General features: G+C 35.7%; 1 protein-coding gene across 2 annotated transcripts in view; it reads left to right on the top strand.

Annotated features, from left to right (window-relative positions):
* LOC149801063 (chromatin modification-related protein MEAF6-like) overlaps positions 1–20,559 on the top strand; it is a 44,609-nt gene that overhangs the window by 18,519 nt on the left and 5,531 nt on the right. Inside the window, exons 4-7 of one of the 2 annotated variants that reach the window (XM_089955097.1) lie at positions 4,319–4,355; positions 11,937–12,126; positions 14,622–14,652; positions 18,016–18,047. In XM_089955097.1, the coding sequence (XP_089811223.1) occupies positions 4,319–4,355; positions 11,937–12,126; positions 14,622–14,652; positions 18,016–18,045 (288 nt within the window). In that variant the 3' untranslated portion in view covers positions 18,046–18,047. The remainder of the gene's footprint in view (positions 1–4,318; positions 4,356–11,936; positions 12,127–14,621; positions 14,653–18,015; positions 18,048–20,559) is intronic. The other variant, XM_089955098.1, reaches the window with a different exon arrangement.

The following is a 20,559-nucleotide window of genomic DNA, read 5'->3' as shown; positions in this document are numbered from 1 at the left end:
CTAGCAAAAACTACGGAAAAATCATCGTTGCCATAATGTCCTGATATATCTGGATAATTAGTTTGTGTTTTATTTGGATCTGGGTTTCATCTTAGAATTAGTAAAATTAGCCAGGGAACAAGACTAACTTTACAAAAGCACCCTGGACACTTTAAACTGCACCTATTTGTTCGTGTGGAGCATCTGCACGATGAAACAGTTGATTATAGAATTTTTAAAAATTGCGTACAGAAAGCGATGCATGTTTTAGGGGAAAATAAGCTTCTAGAAGAGTGTTACTAATCAACACAGAAGAATAAAAAGGAGTATTCACATTCTTGTGAATAAAAGCTAGAAAGGAAACAGTTACGAAAATTGGACATCACATGTCAATTTGAGTATGTCTCATGGCTGGAGATATGATTGCCATCGTCATGTGAAATGGAAAAGAATTTCCATGAATTATGTCAAGTTGAGAGATGGCAACAAGCCACTGAGCTGCATAAGGTTTGGAACTAGAGTTTGTGCAACTGTACTAGTGGTAAATAAAGTCCACACGTACTTTACAAACTTTTCAGTTGAACATAATGTTTGTCATTGATACATCAAACTTTTAATTACATTTTCCAGCTTTACAAAAGCAGTTATTGATATTTTCTTACACCTTACTGAAAATGGCCAGTCTTACAGAAAAAAAAATGAACTGCCTTACTGAGACGGACTCGTCAGGGTTGGCAGGTCTGTGGATGTAGTAGATGTAGTATCATTTCAAAAGTGCATGGAACAGCCAGGAATTGATCCTAGTTTGAACTGATTTAAAAAAATGTGCTCAGTATAAAGTTGGACCGTACTTATGGCAGGAGAAATAAGTTGAAAACTTTGGGCTGAATGCTTTGAAATTAAGTTGTTCTGTTTATTTTGAACATGTTGATGTTTCTTTATACTTTTTTAGGGTACCGTATTTACTGCATATGTTGGGATACCGTATTTGTTGGGACACCATAAATTAATTTTAAAAGTAATTTTTTTGTGCACTGTATGTTCTGGGACACATTTTATTTTCGAGTTGTAAGTTGTGGGACACCTTTTAAATCATTCGAAAATTACATGTCGGAAATTGCAATCCAACTGAAATTTTATTTTTTTAAATATAAAACTGTACTTGAGATAAAACTCTTTAATCCACTGTAGCAGCATCCCATCAACACAACCCTTCTTCTGCACACGTACAGTCTATGATTTTGGTACATGAATACATTTTTTAACTTTCTCATACCGTGAAAAATTGTTGGAGGTAACACACCACCTGAAGTGGAAACTGCAAGAACAAAAGGAAGATTTTTTTCAAATCTGCACTACTCTTACTAATTCTCACACTTTTGATGCCCATCTTATCGTCAGTCCATCCAGGAATGCGATCAAAGTACACTAGAGTTTCATCCATGTTAATGATCATATTGTCGGCGAAATGATCTGTTTCTCTTCTGGCCATCATGAATTCATCACGTGATTTTATTTTCTCCAAATCTTCTGGATGATGCTGGGTCATCGATGTTCACGCACGAAGCACTATATTGTGCAACTTTAAAAAACTGTTCCATTGTTTTACTTTATTGTCAAACTTTTTGTGAATACTGTTGAAAAGGAACCAAAGTTAGCTTCCATATCTTGGTCGTCTTTGTATATTCAAAGCTAAAAAAATAAATCGGCACACTTAAAAGAATCCAGTAGATGGCATCTGAGGTCAGCTTGCTTTGCAATAAAATAACCATTGTATTGATATCCTTTTAAAAAAAATCGGCTTCCGAGTCCAAAGTCGGCTTCCAACGTCTGCTTGCTTTGTAATAAAAATAACCTTTGTCTTTGATGTCCTGTCGGCAAGTTCAAAGAAGTTTACTGCTGGCTGCCTGTTGTGTTTATTTACTATCAGGGCTTATATGTGCTTGGCATCTTTAGTAATAATTAATACAAAGGTGCACTGATGTCTGCGGATAAATATTAATGATACTTTTGTAACCCATGCTGGCGAAAAGATTGTCATTTGCACTCAAGTGAATGTGTTTTAAAATAATGATTTTTATTTACAAGATACTGGCATACAGTATAGTTCTCTTCTGGCCTTAACAAATTCATCACATGATTTTATTTTCTCCAGATATTCTGGGTGACACTGGGTCATCGACATCTGTGCACAAAGCACTATATTGTGTCACTTTGAAATTTGTTCCATTGTTTCAATTTATTTTCAAAATTCACGTGAATACAGTTGAAAAGGAACCCAAGTATGCTTCCATATCTCGGCCGTCTTTGTATATTCAAAAAAAAATAAAAAATCGGCTCACTTCACAGAATCCATAGTCAACTTCCGATGTCGGCTTGCTTTGCAATAAAATAACCTTTGTATTGATATCCTTTACAAAATAAAGTAACCGGGGTCGGCTTCTGAGATCGCCTGCTTTGTAATAAAAATAACCTTTTGTCTTTGATGTCCTGTCGGTAGGTTCAAAGAAGGAGTTAACTGCTTGCTGCCAGTCGTGTTTATTCACCACCAGGGCTTATGTGTGCTTGTTATAGTAAGGATAATTATGTAACCCTAGCTGGTGAAAAGACTGTCACTTGTACTCAAGTGAATGTGTTTTCAAATGATTTTTTTTTTGAGAGATATTGTCATACAGTAGACCTGGATATAATTCAATCTTGATTATTTTGCACCCAACACCGTGTCATGCGTGAATGGCGTCTTCAAGATATCAGTTGACTATTTCCCTCTTGTATGCGATTTTGTTGGCTCCAGTTTTCAGTCGGATAACATGTTCAAACCTTTGAGCACAACCACACACAATTGTTTCTCAGTGTTCATGTCAATGAACAACATGGTGTGTGGTATCGGACATAATTGATACACGCTACATTATGGAAGCCTACGCTACTTACACGGATTTCGTGGAAATGTTTTATTCTTTAATGCTCATGTTGAAAAAAAGGAATAAATGATAACAACACAAGGTTAGTTTCTTTCTTTTTATAATCAATTAAGCGTTTTATTTATCTATTTTATTGTGACGTGCAGTTGGGGGGGGGGGGCACAAATGCAGTATCAATATATTTCGTTCTTAAGTCTTGGGACATGTGACCAAAGTGAAAAAATGTTTCACCATAAGTTCTGGGACAGGAAAAAAACATAATTATTTTATCGTGTCCCAACATATGCAGTAAATACGGTACATAAGATATACCAGTATGATGCTTATCTAGACCTGGTGACATCCATTTCTTTGCTGGGGATTGCAGCAATTTGGACAAGATGTGATTTTATGGTTCAACTAATTCTTGTTGTCATAAAATATATAGAGGATATTTTCTTTTCCTACATTATTACCAAATATATTTCATCATGTGGAACCAAAAACATGATATTTTAACAAACGGCTTCACCACGAATTAAAATATCACGTTTTTTGTAATGCATGATGAAATATATCCAATATTAACATAGGTAAGGAAAATTTCTTTTTATTATGTACCAGACTTGTACCAGAATCAAAGCTTTAAATATTAAACTCACTCTTGCCTCCCCCACCCCCTTTTTCATAAATTTGCATCACTTTTATAGACTGGTCATCTAAATATACCTAACCTAAGACAGCTGTGGATTGGTTTGACCTAATTTCACTCAAAATTACATTTTTGTTATTTTGTAAACTAATTGACCCTATCTGAAACAATGCGAGTCCGATTCAACAGTGCATTGCAGTGTACTTATTGTTGTTGTCATCATTGAAATGCGAATATTATCTGGGTAAGATTTCTTTATCAAAGATTAATTTACATGTCCATAATGTGTTGCAGTTTCTGTACTGCTTCAGAAAGTACTCATTTTTGTTGCTGCAAATACAACTTTTATGGGGACACACAATCCAGCGTAGCATGGCAATAATTGCAAACTTCTTGGATGTATAAAATAGAATGTTGAAAATTATTGTGAACTGTTCAAACTCTCATCAAAGAATTAAAGTACATGCAGATGCAGTGTATATTGAGAGTTATATAATGGTGTCCTTAGTGTGTTAAAAGAAAGCTTTAATGGAACATTTTTTCTATATTTTGTTTGTTTTATAATGGCACTTTAAAGACATTATTATATTATGCTGATGAAATGGAAGCTTAGTGCTGTTCCCAAGACAACACCATGTTCTTTGTTTTGACTTTTGCCTGTCTGAATATTTTCTCTTGTACATTAGAGTGAAACAAAACTGCAAGATGTTGATGTTCATTTTGAATAAAAAGCATCTAGTCATGAAGATGTGCTTTCTCTAATTTCTCTCTTTTTTTATTACAGGCTGTCTCAGGAATTTCAGATCAAGTGTCTGACAAAAGTGAGTTACTACATATACAATAATATAATTTTCAATACAGAATCATTAAAGTAATTATAACGTAATGAGCGATTACTAGTTTTGTGAAAATTATGTGAACATTAAGGCAACAGTTCTCGTCATTTTTAGTTCTGCTGACCAAAAGAGCTTAATGGGATGGCCTGTTGTATGTTGTCCATCTGTCTTTTACAACAAGTTGGTTGTCACTGCTTCTCCTAAAGTATTACGATAAAATATTGCCATGAATCTATGCACACATATTCATCCCAAAGTTTAATTGCTCTTAAATGCCTTATTCAGACATCTGTTATGGCCACATCAGTAGCTAGCTTGAAAATCGTACGTAGATGGTTATATGACATGTGGTTTTCACCAAAAGACTTCTTATGATGTTTAGCCGGTCCTTAATAAAAATAGAAAGAAAGTTAAAATCTACTGACCCATATTTGTTGGCCATGCGTTAGGCAGATGCCAGCCAGGTGACTGGTCTTGGGATGAACTTGGATTCTTGTTCATTTTCACCCAATGAACCAATCTTCGATTTTTGTCATCAATTTAGACAATCATTAAACCAGTCTGGAATATGGTAGTCCTCCTGTGCATCCTTTTTATTTTTGTATGCCCTTGCCATTCATCTTCCAACTTTAATAGAAATTCTCTGTGCATATATATCATGTTTGTATACCTTTGCCATGAATATGACTTGGGTATGTAGTGTTAGGCTTACATCCTGCATGTATGTCCCAGCATTCATGTGTGCAGCTACTCCTGCATTTCATAGACTGTGTTGAAACTTGGCTACCATTATTGACTTAAGGTGGATCTGTGCATGTGGTTGTATCAAGATGTGGTGTCATACATTTTTCAAGAGTTGTGCACCTTCTTGGTCTTGAATGTATAGTCTATTTGATTTGCATTGACTGTCCATAAAATTGGAATAGTCTATTTGATTTGCATTGACTATCCATAAAATTGGAATAGTCTATTTGATTTGCATTGACTGTCCATAAAATTGGAATAGTCTATTTGATTTGCATTGACTGTCCATAAAATTGGAATACCGTATTTCATGTTATTTTTCGTACACGAAAAAATAATTATTAATTTCAATGTACGAAAAATTATATGTAAAATAATTAATTATCATTTTGTGGTAATTACCGTGTACAAAAAATAAAGGGATCATACCTGACAAGGCCTGTGGAACACAGGACACTCAACAATCTAAGGTACAAAACTAATGTACAAAATCGGTCTCATTCTGCTCAACTCAAGAAAAATCTGTTGTTATTATGAGAGAGAGAGAGATAGAGAGAAATAAGAAAATAATCTTTATTGTTCAGTTACCTGTGTTATTCTTTATGTAAACACTACAAGGGCACTATTATATTCCATTGGCAATTAAAACCTGAATAAGTAAATCGTTTTGGTTGTAATTATGAGATCCATTGTCACTGTGCCACATGGCTATGCAGACGTAATATACATGCTAATTAAATACGCTTGACCTTTAGCTTGGTCTTTTCCAGTAAATACTGGATTGAAGACCAGATTCACCTCTACATATCAAATTAAGGAGGCTCTACGTAGGGAAATGAGGCTACCCATGGGGTATTGAAAATGTGTACGACAAGTCTATTAGCTCAAGAAAAATATTAATTTACTGATACTTGTTCTGAAGCCAGTTCAAAAAAGGGCAAATGATTTTAAGAGAGAGAGAGAGAGAGAGAACAACAAAGCAACTTGTATATAAAAATAGTTTTGTATTATAAACATAGCATGTTATTTTCAAGGACATAATTTGTGATTCAACGTGGGAAGAATGCACAAAACAAATACAAAAACATGATGCAATGAAACATTCATAATTGTCAAGAGTTTTACAAGTCTTCCAGCTCAAAACCTTCAAACCATTCACATTCTTCATCACTGGAAAGACTTTCCAATGGAGCTGCATTGTTGCACCTTATGTAGTGGTAACAGACAATTGATGGGTTTCACCTTTGTCTTTTCTGGGCCGTCCAGGTCCAGTTTTCTGCCTTATGTTTGGTGGTTCAGTGCATTTAGGTGGTGGTGGGATAAAAGTCTCTCCCTTTGGCAGGAGTTTGAAGAAACTTAATAATGAAGACATGCCCAAGCACAAACACACCAAGATCTTTGAAGATATTGACTACCGGTATATGTAACTTGAACTCACGGAGTCAATGACTTTTGCATTTATGATTGGTGGCGCTATACAGTTTCGCATTTTGCATAGGGTTAGGATTTTAAAGAAAAAGAATTTCCCCGGCTTTACTCACTGGTTATACTGGCTATTTAAAAAAGACCTTGTATATCTTAGATATAATGCAAAGAACCTTTAATTCCCTTTATTTTGGTGTATGATTGATGGGTGTACTATGGGTTATAGAGTATACAGCTTGGCTTTACTTCAGATGTGCACCGTTCAAAAAAGTGCTAGCTCTACTTGGTCATTTTCACTTCCTGAACTTCAGAGGTAAATTGTATAAAAAAGAGCCGATAACTTTTTTTACATTTTATATATTTGGTAATTCATTTGTTGCACTTTCAGAAGCTGGTATTATTTAGTCTGGCAAAATTCATTTTCCCTATTTTAATAGCTGCTATGTATAGTGTACTTTAGACTAATTCAGGCTGATTTTTTAACACAAGGGAGCGGTCATTTTAGTCAGCAGTGTGCTTAAATTATGTAAAATTTCCAAAAGTACAATATCCAAAGAAATATCATCCACATTACATTATTGTAGCATAGAGGTATGCCAACATTCTCTCCATTGTGCATGTTTTAAATGCGAACTACTTCACCTTACATACGTCACTCTCTCAAAAGTACATATTATCTGGTGATCACCCCCATTAAAAGTAACTGAGTTTTTTTTTAGTTTTTTACTGCATTACTATATTGAGAAAATAAGATTAATTGCCAAATGGTCTGTGGTCTTCGCGTCTTCCTGTATTGAGATATTATTATTTTTACTGGATAAATAAACTCAAATGGCTTCTGAACTCGATTTCAAATGCGCGTTTTGCTTTGTTACACTGACTGAGGTAATCAAGAGCACTCATTAACGACACTGTCCAGCTTTTGATGAATAGCAGTATATCTTGTAATGACAACAACAGAACAAATACATCAATCATTATATTTTCTTGCCGATACAAAAGACGAATAAGGAGTAAAATGAATGTGAATAGATTCTCAGTTAACAAAACAGTTGCCCTTTCTGAGTAAGCTGAGCAACGGGCTTTCTACACGCTTATAATTGGTGAATTCTTTGGAAATCTTTTTGTACATTTGAAACAATGCAAAAATCCATCAGATTCCATCACTTTTATTTAAGTTTGGTATTGACTTCCTTTAAAGAAAAGTTCTTTGCTGTTTTTGAAAGATTGTAGTCGGCTTTATTTGATGAAGGGTGCATGCGCTATTGAAGTCACTGCTAAAGGACAGCTTTCGAGAACCAAATGAATGACCATTTCTTATTGTGGCGGCAACATCAAATAACTGTATTGCATGATTGAGACTGGTATTTTTTCCATTTGCTGAGTACGTTTTCATAACAGTCAGTGCTTCAAAGCTAATCTGTTTCCATTGAAATGTCAGCAAACTATTTTATCTGGGTTCATTTTTAAAAAGGAACTGGCCGTCGTTTAGACTATTCTAGTTACTGTTCCTCCATGCCTACTGAATAAACCAATAAGTAAAATTATTAATTTTTTTATATATTTGTTGTTATACATTTACATTTGTGGTAGTAGCTTGATGCTGCCTTCCACGCATGCATCTGAAAATTAACAAAGGGTCAACGGACGATATAACGCAGGTGTTCTGACGACAGGGATTATTACAGAAAATGTGAACGTTCTGAAGGATTTGATTCTGAGTGAAACGAAGATAAATTTTACTTACATCCAAAATGAATGTGAATAGATTCTCAGTTAACAAAACAGTTGCCCTTTCTGAGTAAGCTGAGCAACGGGCTTTCTACACACTTATAATTGGTGAATGTTTTGGAAATCTTTCTGTACATTTGAAACTTCAACACAGAAGGGGCATTTTTCGGATTTCTTGGAATTATTGGAATTGAAAGGACTTTTAGGAAACAAGAATTCGTCCACCATGCTATAAGTTAATTTAATTCTTTCACTTCTGTATTTTGAGAAATAAATTATTTTCAATTATGCAAAACTTGTTTGTTTTCTGCTATTTCTTGTTGCATAGATTAAGACACTGGAGTCATAACATGGTATTGATGGCAAAAGTAAAAGATCAATGAACAAAATTAACATACATGTATTACTTACCCCACCTGGATTCATGTTTAGTGACACACTCCTTCTTCAAAATATCTCAACCATTTGAAAATAAATTGATGACTTGTGCCTCAGTTAAGAACATGGCCAAAGTTAGTCATTACTCGTAACTTGCTTAGCAAAACAATACCCTGGTTATTTGATATTCCTAAACTGATCTTTGGTTATATTTTTGAATCCGTTTGAAATGGGAACCTGTTTTCAGTTTTCACAAAATGAAATGAAAATAATGGATAAATAAAAAATAAAAATGCAACTAAAACAATGATTTTATCTCTTATTTTAGGCCGTAAAATTTAAAGGGCCATACTTTTTCTTATCACATTGGCAAAAGTAAATCTTCACAGAAGATCGTTTTATGTACGAAAAATAATAGGATGACCGAAAAAATATTAAATTTTGTGTACGAAAAAATATGATAGAATTAATTAATTATTTTTTTTATGGCTTGATGGTGTACGAAAAATTAAAGGGTACAAAAATTAACATGAAATACGGTAGTCTGTGTACATTGACTGTCCATAAAATTGGAATAGTCTATTTGATATACATTGACTGTCAATGAAATTAGAATAGTGTGAATATTACAGGACAGATCTACAAAACGTAAATCTTGCTGCATACATATAAACTTGGGCATATGCATTTTGCAATTTGTAATTTAAAAGGTCCCTTTGTTTTTGTTTTTTTAATCATATTTTCAGATTCATCTAACAACTATTTGTTTTATAAGAAAGAAACAGTTAATAACATGAACCGTGTGCTGGTTGAAATGGTGCAATAGTTGGGGTCACATTTGAATTCCATGCACTTAATGATAGGTCAGCCTTGTTCTGCAGCCAATCACAGTTTGACATTGTGCAGTTATGTGTATTGAATAGCATCTTTGTGGTAATTCCTCCAAAGTGCTTGTTTGCTAATTATTGCAATATGTTGCAATAATTTTAACAAAACATTAGAAAATACAAGAAAAACTATACTGGAGTATGTCTGAGGATAGATTAGTGTTGGCTCATAACCATCTGGACATTCCAGTTTTGGACAAAATCCAATTGTATTCCTAGATGCCTTTGATTGCAAATAGTCCTCCAGCTTATGGTAAATTGCCCCAAAAACTTGACAGACATTATTGATATCAGGTTTGCATGTGCATATTGGACTGTAATCACACTCCAGTGACTGCTTCGGTGGCCTAGTGGTTAGAGCGCTCGCCTTGGATGTGGGAGGTCATTGGTTTCAATCCCCAGCTGAGTCATACCAAAGACTTATAAAATGGTACTAACAACTGCCTTGCTTGGCACTCAGCATTAAGAGGTTAGTGTTAGGACTGGTCGACCTGGTGTCAGGATAATGTGACTGGGTGGGCCATCATGTTACATGTCTCAAGCATGATGCCCCAGTGCTAGACATCACTATAAACTTCCACACTGCAGAAATTGTAGCAGTATGACTGAAAAATTGTTAAAGCTATGTTAAAAATACAAATCACACACACACACAACACGCTCCAGTGATTTTTGAAAGTTGTTCATGCTTAACTGTGTTAATTGAGTAGGATTACAAAGGGCCACATGGCAAAGCACAACAGGTTATACTTCCTTTTTTATATATCTGTCTTCAGTTATGTTTATGGACTGCAGAATTCGGCAAGAAACTGTCTTGTGAAGAAAAGAGAAACATTTCTCTTATTTTAATTTTTGCTGCATGCATGCAAGAATAAGGGAGATAATTTGATACATGTAATAGTTGGAAGTAGTGTATTATTGTGGCATGTGCATTTATTCAGGAGAGTATAGTTGATTAGCAGTGAAAAGTAAGAGGTAATTTTGATCCAGTTTAAATATTGAAGTGTTTTGCAGTGTATCCCCCAGGGGTGTAAAACTGAGGGTAAAAAGAAATTGGTGTCAGAACTGGGGGTCAAATAAAAAATGTAGGGTCAAAAATATACTGACAAATTTTCATCCAACTCGTACTTTTTCAGCTTGAAATAGGATATTGCAATTTGCACAACATACTCTTTCTCACTCTTTCTCTCTCTCTCTCTCTCTAAACATACAAATAAACCAACATGCACAGTTAACAAACAAATGCATTGTCCATTCAAAGAATAATTTTATTAGGTAATTTTTCTTTTAAGATCGTACTTTTAACAGTCTCCTTATAATCTTATTACATACAGGCCAATACAGAAAGCCTAATAAATCTTTTTAACCGAATGGCAGTCAGTTTACTGCCTGTCATAAAATGTGTACTATCATCGGTTTCATTGTACTTCGTCCTAGAACAAATTTATCCAAACATGAAGGAGGCTAATGATTCATCTTGTTTCTAATAAGTTACACTTGAACTTTAAGGTCTTTCTTTTATTGCAGCAAAGTTAAAACCAACAAAATCTGCAATGACACCCTGACTGTATAATCCAAATAAACACATTTGTCTCGGCAAGTTTACTGATTTCTTTGTTGTGAAAGAATGTCTTGGGTTATAATGTGTTCTCCAGATATCTTGTGGCGAATGAGGGCAGATTTGTTAAAATTCTTAAACCCTGTCACGAAAGGATTATTCACTTCTGCAGTCTTCACAATCACGCTATCAGAAGTCACACCGGTAATCCTAATGGATGTGCCGTATTCCAGTCAAGGGAATTATTTTCTCCATTTTTCATTAAAGTTAGATCCACAGTTACTCTTTTGTGTTCTGCTTCTTTCACTTTCTTCGCTAATGATTTTTAGTGCACAACGTTTTAATCTGGAGATCACTTTCTGTTGCAACAAGCATTGAGGTTAAACATCAAGATGACATCTTGCTGAGCTCAATGGAAATCACGTAAGAGCTTGCGAGATATGGGGAAGCTACTCCATCATAACATTGCCTATGCTAGTCTGGTTCCTTATTTCGTATGTTCCCTGCGTTCCACTCCACAATACGAATAGAGGAGCCCAACACAGGAAGTAAACAAAGTGGGGAACCAGTCAGTACCTTGCTCGAAGTATACACGATGCCACACTTCGTCCAACGCATTGGATATTAAATAAAAAATCCTGATTGCATTATGCGAATTCCTTGCGTCAAAAAAAACACACGGCAACAAAATGTGTGCATCAATTTTCTCCAGCGTGCATCCCTGATGCACAAATATGCGTAAAGGGAAACACTGGTTTTGGGTTTTTTAATCCAAGATAAACTTGCTTTAGTTGTCAGATTTTGTTAAATTTTGGCTTAATTTTGTGCATATCATTTTTTCAGGAGGAGAAGCTCCATCCAGCCCTGATTCTCAAAACAATCAGAACAGTGCCAACACACCAAACAGCCAGACAAATGGACATGGACCACTCTCAAATGGCAGTGATAGTCAGGGATCCACACAGAACCACTCAGGAAAAATAAACAAAAATGCAATAAGACATAAAAAAAGCAAAAGTAAAAACAGAAACAGGTTGGTTGAAAGATGAGCAGTTTTGAATTCTAGAAAGGCATTTCCATTGGATGCTTTATGTTACATGATTGTATTTTTTACTCAGGGGTTTTCCTTTTAAACAATGATGGTACCCATGGAAGGCAATGTTTTAAAAATATATGCCAGGGTACTTTGAGTTCACAGAGATCATATTAAAATGATAAGAAAATTCTAAATTTCATTTATGGGCGAGTACCCCACTTAAAAAGTGCCTTCCCAGGGTCCCATGTATATTTTAATGGAGCAGCTCTCAGCACAGATCAAATAGATATAGAATAGATGTTTTCATTATCAAAGGTTTTGCAAACAAAATTAGGAACAATGTTTTCCAGATATAATGCAGTCTTTATCTTTTTTATGCAGAAGGTCCTTATTAAATGCAATTTTAGCTGATCTTGTTAATGTTCTACCATCATTTACAGACCGGTAAAATACATATTTATTATTATCCTTGAAAAATTAACAAATTGGCTGGGCTAATGTACACAGAATTTTCATGCCACATGTCAGAAGACAGATACGAGTTGATATATGGTGTGCCTTTTAGCCAACAGCTGCTCTTCAGTTTTAGAAATTTTTTGTCCTCATAGCAGAGGTTGGACACAAAGCAATTGAGTGTGGATAGTTATATTTCTCATTTTAATTTCATTAATAACAAATACGTATGTAATCATCATTTAACAAGTTTGTCACTTTATTTTGAGAACAACCTTTACAATCAGTTTTTTGCTCACAGCTGTTTGCAGCAGGGTTATCATAATTTTAGTGCATTGTATACCAAGAAAAGTTCTGTGACCATTCCCATCCTGTTTTAGATATTTCAACATTTATGTTGGTGTGTGGGGTCAGAGTGCTTTGTTATTTATTTCAACATTTATGTTTATGTGTGGTGTCAGAGTGATTTGTTATTTATTTCAACATTTATGTTGGTGTGTGGGGTCAGAGTGCTTTGTTATTTATTTTAATATTTATGTTGGTGTGTGGGGTCAGAGTGTTTTGTTTTTGAATAGTTGGAATTTGCTAGCATTGTGTGGTGTCAGCATAGGGTAGAAGCTTCTTCCGTGTGTAGAAAACTTAGATGACCTTACATCAAGCCATACCTGTATAAATTCAATAGAAGGATGATTTATTTTCCCTGATATTGCAAGTTATGTCTTTAATCCAGTGTCAGACGAGACAAAAAGACAGCTTTGTTGACATTTGACTTAGTGCTCCTCATTTGCATTGCTAGCGAGATGACGATCCAACTTTTGCAACTTTTGTGTCAATGACATCAGAGGTCCAGTAGTCATGTGATACCAACCCCCTAAAAAACTTTCCAGAACTTGTGTGTCAGTGACATCAGAGGTCCAATAGTCATGTGATACCAACCCCCTAAAAAACTTTCCAGAACTTGTGTGTCAGTGACATCAGAGGTCCAATAGTCATGTGATACCAACCCCCTAAAAAACTTTCCAGAACTTGTGTGTCAGTGACATCAGAGGTCCAATAGTCATGTGATACCAACCCCCTAAAAAACTTTCCAGAACTTGTGTGTCAGTGACATCAGAGGTCCAATAGTCATGTGATACCAACCCCCTAAAAAACTTTCCAGAACTTGTGTGTCAGTGACATCAGAGGTCCAATAGTCATGTGATACCAACCCCCTAAAAAACTTTCCAGAACTTGTGTGTCAGTGACATCAGAGGTCCAATAGTCATGTGATACCAACCCCCTAAAAAACTTTCCAGAACTTGTGTGTCAGTGACATCAGAGGTCCAATAGTCATGTGATACCAACCCCCTAAAAAACTTTCCAGAACTTGTGTGTCAATGACATCAGAGGTCCAATAGTCATGTGATACCAACCCCCTAAAAAACTTTCCAGAACTTGTGTGTCAGTGACATCCAAGGTCCAATAGTCATGTGACACCAACCCCCTAAAAAACTTTCCAGAACTTGTGTGTCAATGACATCAGAGGTCCAATAGTCATGTGATACCTCTAAAAAACTTCCCAGTGTTGTACAAATTTTGAAAATATTGATGAAAATTCGTGTAAAGTTTGTAAATGAAAAAATGAACTGACACATTAACAACATGTTCTGAGAACAGTGATCAGAAACCTGTTGCTATTGCAGCAGTCTAGAGACAGTCAGATTCATCTAGCAGAGAGCACATGTCAATGTTGTAGTGATACTGTTGAAATGTGCTCTCTACTTGATGAATCTTGCTTTCTCCAGTGACAGCAATCTAGTTGTTTCTGTTGGCTTTTTTGTGGGTTATTCCACGAGAGACGCTACAGATATATCAGTTAAATGGTGTCTGTTGATGGTTAGGGTTAGGGTTAGGTTTGTTGATGGTTAGGGTTAGGGTTATGTCTGTTGATGGTTCAATTTTACTGAATAACATAATGCATTTTCCTGACAGTTTCGTTTTAGACTTTTGTCTTTGTATTTTTCGGAGGTCTAAAGCAGACCATTTCTATTTTGTTTCAGGCTAGAGTTGAAATTACGACGAGGGAAAGATGTAAGTATGAAATTGAATTTCTGAATTGCAGCAAATATAGTTATATCATAATTGTTGGATTTTAAACATTTTGACAAGAGCATTATAATACACTGTCATGTTTGCCTGTCTCTCTGCAACTTTTGCCCCCATGGTTAAAAAAATGTAAAAGTTTAAAAATGACATTAAATATATATATAAAAAATTTAAATAAAAAAAATGACATTTCTGCCCTGATTTTAAAACCAGTGCAATTGGAAACATGGGGCGTAGGGGTGAGGTGTGCCAGAAGAGTAATACCTATTGCTAATATCATTATTACTACTAATCATCATTGCCATCATCATATCACACTTACTGACAGTAACATATTTAGCACATGTTCATCAGTATGAACTCAAAGGAAAATTAAGGAACACTCCAGTTCAAGATTAACAGCATATAAATAACAACTATGTCAAGTACAGTTTCTGTACACCTATGTCAAGTACAGTTTCTGTACACCTTTGTCAAATACTGTTTCTGTACACCTATGTCAAGTATGGTTTCTGTACAACTATGTCAAGTACAGTTTCTGTACACCTATGTCAAGTACGGTTTCTGTACACCTATGTCAGGTAGTTTCTGCACATACAATACATTCCTTGATAAGAACACAGGATACACTATTTTAGAAAGAGGACAAATATACATATAAAGTAGATGGCTATAGGAAAAAAACATTCCTAGGCCTTCTGTAAGTTATTTGAGCACACTGCTCTCTAATATTTTACAAAAGTGTGAGTGGGGGAACTTAGTCTAATCCTAACTACATTGTAATGAATAATGATTTTTCATGGCGTTTTTGCCCAACAGCCTAGCTTGGCCTCATTTTTTTTCAAGATGTGAATATTAATGATGGACTTGTTAAGAATGGTCTGTTGATACCAGATTTTCACCAAAAGATTTCATATGCTGTGTGGTTGGCCCTAAATGAAAGATATTGTTGTTGCTACTCCAGAATAGATGGTTGTATCAGGATGGGGCTTTTACTAAAAGACTTAACATGGGGTTTTCTTCAGAAACGGTTGGTCCTAACTTAAAATGGTTCTTACCTGACGTCCAATATGGTCAGCATAGTGGCCTTCTTGAGAATGAAGTTGTTGCTATTCCTCTTAAATGGAAAGCCAATTTGACATGGGGATTTTTCATCAGAAGAGTTTGTTCCGTGTTTAGTTCGACCTTTGTGGTCATCATGAAATTTTTTTGGTGGTGCTTCTTTTTTATTAACAATTTTGAGCAGTAATACATTATCTGCTATATTTGCATTGCTTTCCTTTTCTGGGAGTTATATAGCCTTCCCAAAATAAATTAGTACCTCCTTCAGATAATGTTGAAGGACCAGAATTGAAAAGCACAGGATTCCAGCCTGACTCCTGCAACACAGCCGGCATAGAATATTGTTTGCTTTTTCTTTGGACAATGTACACATTAGATGTGTACAATATTGCTCAGCGAAAATTGTCTTTTGTTTTCCCTTTTAAACATATTTGTGGCACTCTACCTCCATTTTTCTATTGATCAAGTATTGGTCCCCTCAGTCCATGTTTGAGAATTACCCATGTTCTTCTTGTAACCTTTTGGATGTTTTACTGCCTTGCTTTAAATTAAATCACCCCCCACCCACGCACCCCCCATCATTGTTCTGGTACTAGGGTATTTACCCTATTTGTGTTCCAGATCATTGTTTGTGTATACATTTGTATCTTTCAGAGTATGTCACATGTTGTATGTGGGGGTACATGAAGGTCTTGTAGGATACATATACTGCCAGCTTAAAGTATGTGCATGTACAGACAGTGGTCCAATGTGTTGTCTTTGCTCAGATGAAGTATAGGATTCACTGAAAGTTGCCACACATAGGGTCAGCAAGAAAGACCTTTCTTTTGCCTCATCTTAATTGGATGTTACCGTCGTTTCCCAGGAGATATTGAATCTTTTCCCATATTTGGCATTACAGGATGGGAGAGATTGATAACATGGGTGACAAGAAGCTCTTTGCCCATTGAAATGTATAAGAAGCATGTTCGTCCTTACCCCATTGGAACCTCTCAAATTTTTAAAAGAGTCTTAATCCCAGCAGTCTCGCAAGTGACCTCAATTCAAATCTCCCTTTCACCCGTTGTTCAATAGATGAGGGCAGTTGGAAATATCATGGGTCTCTAGACATTACCCTGTACCTCAAGGACAGGGTCCCTAGGGGACCTTGAAAAGCCTTGAAAAATGAATTGTTCACTCAAGGCCTTGAAAACACCTTGAAAATTGAAAATATTGTCTGGGTACCTTGAAAAGCCTTGATTTTCATGAAACCAAAAGGAATTAATAAATAGTTTTTGTTTTACAGAATTAAATAAAAAGAAATAGGGGGAAAAAACAAAAAAAAAAACAATCTCTCACTAAGTGTGTGCAGGAACGGAAATTTTTCCACAACTGGCCACTGCACAGTCGTACATTTTGAACGTCCGATTGTACAAAGCCCAGATGTAGCAGTGGTTTAAATTTGAATCATTTGCTTCAACATGGCTGGCTGCTGATTCCAACTTTGGTGGCTAGATGAAGAAAAATATAAAGTTTTGGATTATGCGATCTTTCTCAGAAGAGCTTTGCAGAAGGATATTGATTTGCTTGCAGTGGGAGAGAATGCTCCACGGCCACATGCAGCTGGAAAAAAACAAGCTCTTGCAATGGCACTTAATATAGGCAAAACAAGAAGCCTTAGCTTGAAATCATTTTTGACGAATGAGGTATGGCTGTGAACACAGAGATTAGATTCAAGTTTTAAAATAGAAAGTGTATATAGTCTTAATTTGGGATTGAGTGGAAATAGGACAGATGATAATTGCAATTAACAAGATAAATCTAAAATAGAATAGAGCTAAGCTGAAAGAAATGCATCTAATATGAAATAGTTTAAAATATCCATACATTGTTTTTAAATAAGTGATAATATAGAAACAAATATCTTTACTTTTTTGTTTATGGGGATGAGTGAAGAAAGGAAGGTACTGAAAAAAACATTGAGACAGCAACAGCTGCTGATGCATTGAAAGCAAAGATCCCTAAGAAAATTTCCTTTATCATGACAACAAAATAATTTGGGGAAAAGTGAAAAGGACAAAATTGCTAAACTTGGAACTCTTGAAAAACAGCTTGTTGACACAAGCTACAAGAACTGAAAAATTTACTATAAAATATTTTGGACTTTATAACTAGTGTAGTGTAGACAGTGTAAAATGAACTCTGTTCAGTGACTACATTATTCTTATATCCACATGTAGGATGTTTAATATTAATGGGAAAGATATCAATGATATTACTGACTTCATGTTTTATTTTTTTTTAAAGTTTGCAAGAAATGTTCCTTGTATGGAGTAATAGTAAGTATTAACTTGTGTTTACATGCAGTTTCATTTATGTATCCTTTAAAATTAATGTAATAATGCACCTTGAAAAACATGATTTTGAACCTTGAAAGGAGGAAATGTGTTAGCTCTATGGACTTGTGTCCTCACCTGCTGTGTCTTCATCTTCCTTTCATCTTGGTAGGCATTTAAATAGTCTTTTTTTCAAGGGTTTTGTCAAGCATAATGTACAATACGTGTCTTTTCCACTTTAAAGGATGGTTACTGTCTTCATTTTGGGAACATTGTCCCATTATCATGAAGAGCCATCTCTCACCAGTCCACACTGGTTCATTTAACACATTAACCCCTGGCAGCGAGTTAACGTGGCAGGAGGTAGTAGCCTACCAGTCCAAACTGGTTCATTTAAGGGAAGAAGTACACACCCTTTTGTGTCAAAGCACAATTGAGAGGGTGGAAACTGACCTGACTCCAGTTTTCTATTCCTGGATTCGTCTGGTGTCAAAAAAGTTGGAAATAGTTGACCTTTCCTCCTCATAAAGATTTCTTTGAGAAGAATGCTTCAAGATGAAGCCTGCTACTTCAGTCATGGAACACCACAAGACCAAGAAAATGGTGGTTTATCTCGATCTTCATTATACATACCTTCATCATCTTTCCAAAGAAAATTTGTCTGCTTTTGTCTTGACCAGGAGGGATTGCAATTTTGAACTGTTCCATTTGGCCCTGCATTGGGCCTGGAGCTTTTACCAGGGTAGTTGTGGAGCACTTGTCTTTAGGATCCCCATTGTTTAGTATTATGAATCTGATGTGCAACATCTCCAGAGATTCTCTTCTGAAGGACCTGTTTCATGATTGATCCACAATGAAAAACCCATCTGAGTCCTATCCTGAATCTAGAAAAGTCAGGTCTCATCTTTTCTCAGGACTTCTTAAATGAGGGGAAGAATTTTCTTTCCCAGCCTGAAAAGAGTTCATGATCCTCTGAACAGGATCAATAGAATCCTGTCCCTCATAAGTGCTTTTCTAAACGGAAATTAAAAAAAAACGGTTTTGAGCTTGCCTTTACCTTTATGAAGACTTCACTTGCACCCTTTCCAGTTTTGGATTCTAGAATCTGGAGTTGGTGGCAGTCGGGACTGGTTTCAAACCAAAATCATTCCCACTGCAGCATCCTAGAACCTGAGAGATCAACAACATTGGTCCAGGAAGCAAATCTGTTTTAACCCTCCCTTTCACCTCCCTGTACCTTGACAAAGTGGTCGTGTTGACCCAGGAAGAAAGTTTGCAGGTGCCTCCCCCTTTCCTAAGGAAGGGGGGGGGGGCAGTTTTAATGACTTGCTCCCCTCTTGCTATGCATCTCTCTTCCCAGGAATACCATGGCAACTCAGTTTGCCCTCTTTTCAGAGTCAGACATCACAAAAGATGCATGGGTTCTTTCCTTTCTATGAGAGGGCTACCAGCAATGTTTCCAGGGGCAGCCTCCTTTTTCAAGAACACCCATTCTTTTTCACCAGTCAGTACTTGTTCAGATAAGGGAGAGGTGAAACACCCTTCGGTGCAAGAATGTAGTTGAGAGGGTAGAAAATGACCAGTTTCCAAAAAAGGCAAAAGGTTTATTTGCTTATGTTGCAACATCTGGAAACAAGTGCTCATGTTCACATAATAGCTGTTAACGCTTCTTTTGTGGCAGCAGATGCAAACATTTCTTGTCCAGATTATTCAATATTTTTGAATTCAGAAGATTGGTTATGCCAAAATCACTACAGTATGATTTCACGTCATTTCAGTTCTCACTGTGGGGGACATGTACAACTGAATTGATTGCATGGTTTCCAGGGCTATCGCAATCAACATATCCCTTTTAACATATTTATTTGGCAAAATTGTTTGTTTTGCCATCCAGGAGTATTAATGATGTACTTATTTTCTTTCTGACTTTATAAGGACCATAATACCTAGCCAAACTTAAAGATTTTTGAACTGATTCTCTAACAGCAAACAACAACAAATGAACACCATCATTCCAGTGTCTTCTTGTATCAAAGCAATACAACTGAATCATATTCTTCAAAGCGTGATGACGTCTTTCCAGAGCCCTTGGCTTTCATGGTGATAGGCAGATTTCAAATGTCAGATGCCTAATAGATATATAACTTGCTGGAAAATTCCAGACATAAAATTTGACCCATTATCAGATTGGACAGACCTGGGGGAGCCAAATGTTTACCAAAATTTTTTTAATAAATATATCAACGATTTTACTCTGGTTTTAGTTTTAATATTTTTCAAAGGTATAACCTCTGGAAGTCTTGATGATGCACACATTGTGATAAACAAGTATTGGTTGCCTGACAATCTTAGGTAATGGACCTGCACAATCTACCATCTTTCTTCTAAATGGTTTGTTAAATGCTAGAATAGGTTGCAGATGAGTCTTAGGTATCTTCTGATTGGGTTTTCCTACCATTTGACAAGTGTGACAATATCTATAGTATTTAGAAACCTCACTTTTAATTTTCTGCTA

The sequence above is a fragment of the Sinohyriopsis cumingii genome, chromosome 4 (genome assembly GCF_028554795.1).
Source record: "Sinohyriopsis cumingii isolate HCF-2022 chromosome 4, ASM2855479v2, whole genome shotgun sequence".
NCBI lineage: Eukaryota > Metazoa > Mollusca > Bivalvia > Unionida > Unionidae > Sinohyriopsis > Sinohyriopsis cumingii.
Note: the sequence above shows the minus strand (reverse complement) of the source record. Positions and strands in the feature narration are given on the sequence as shown.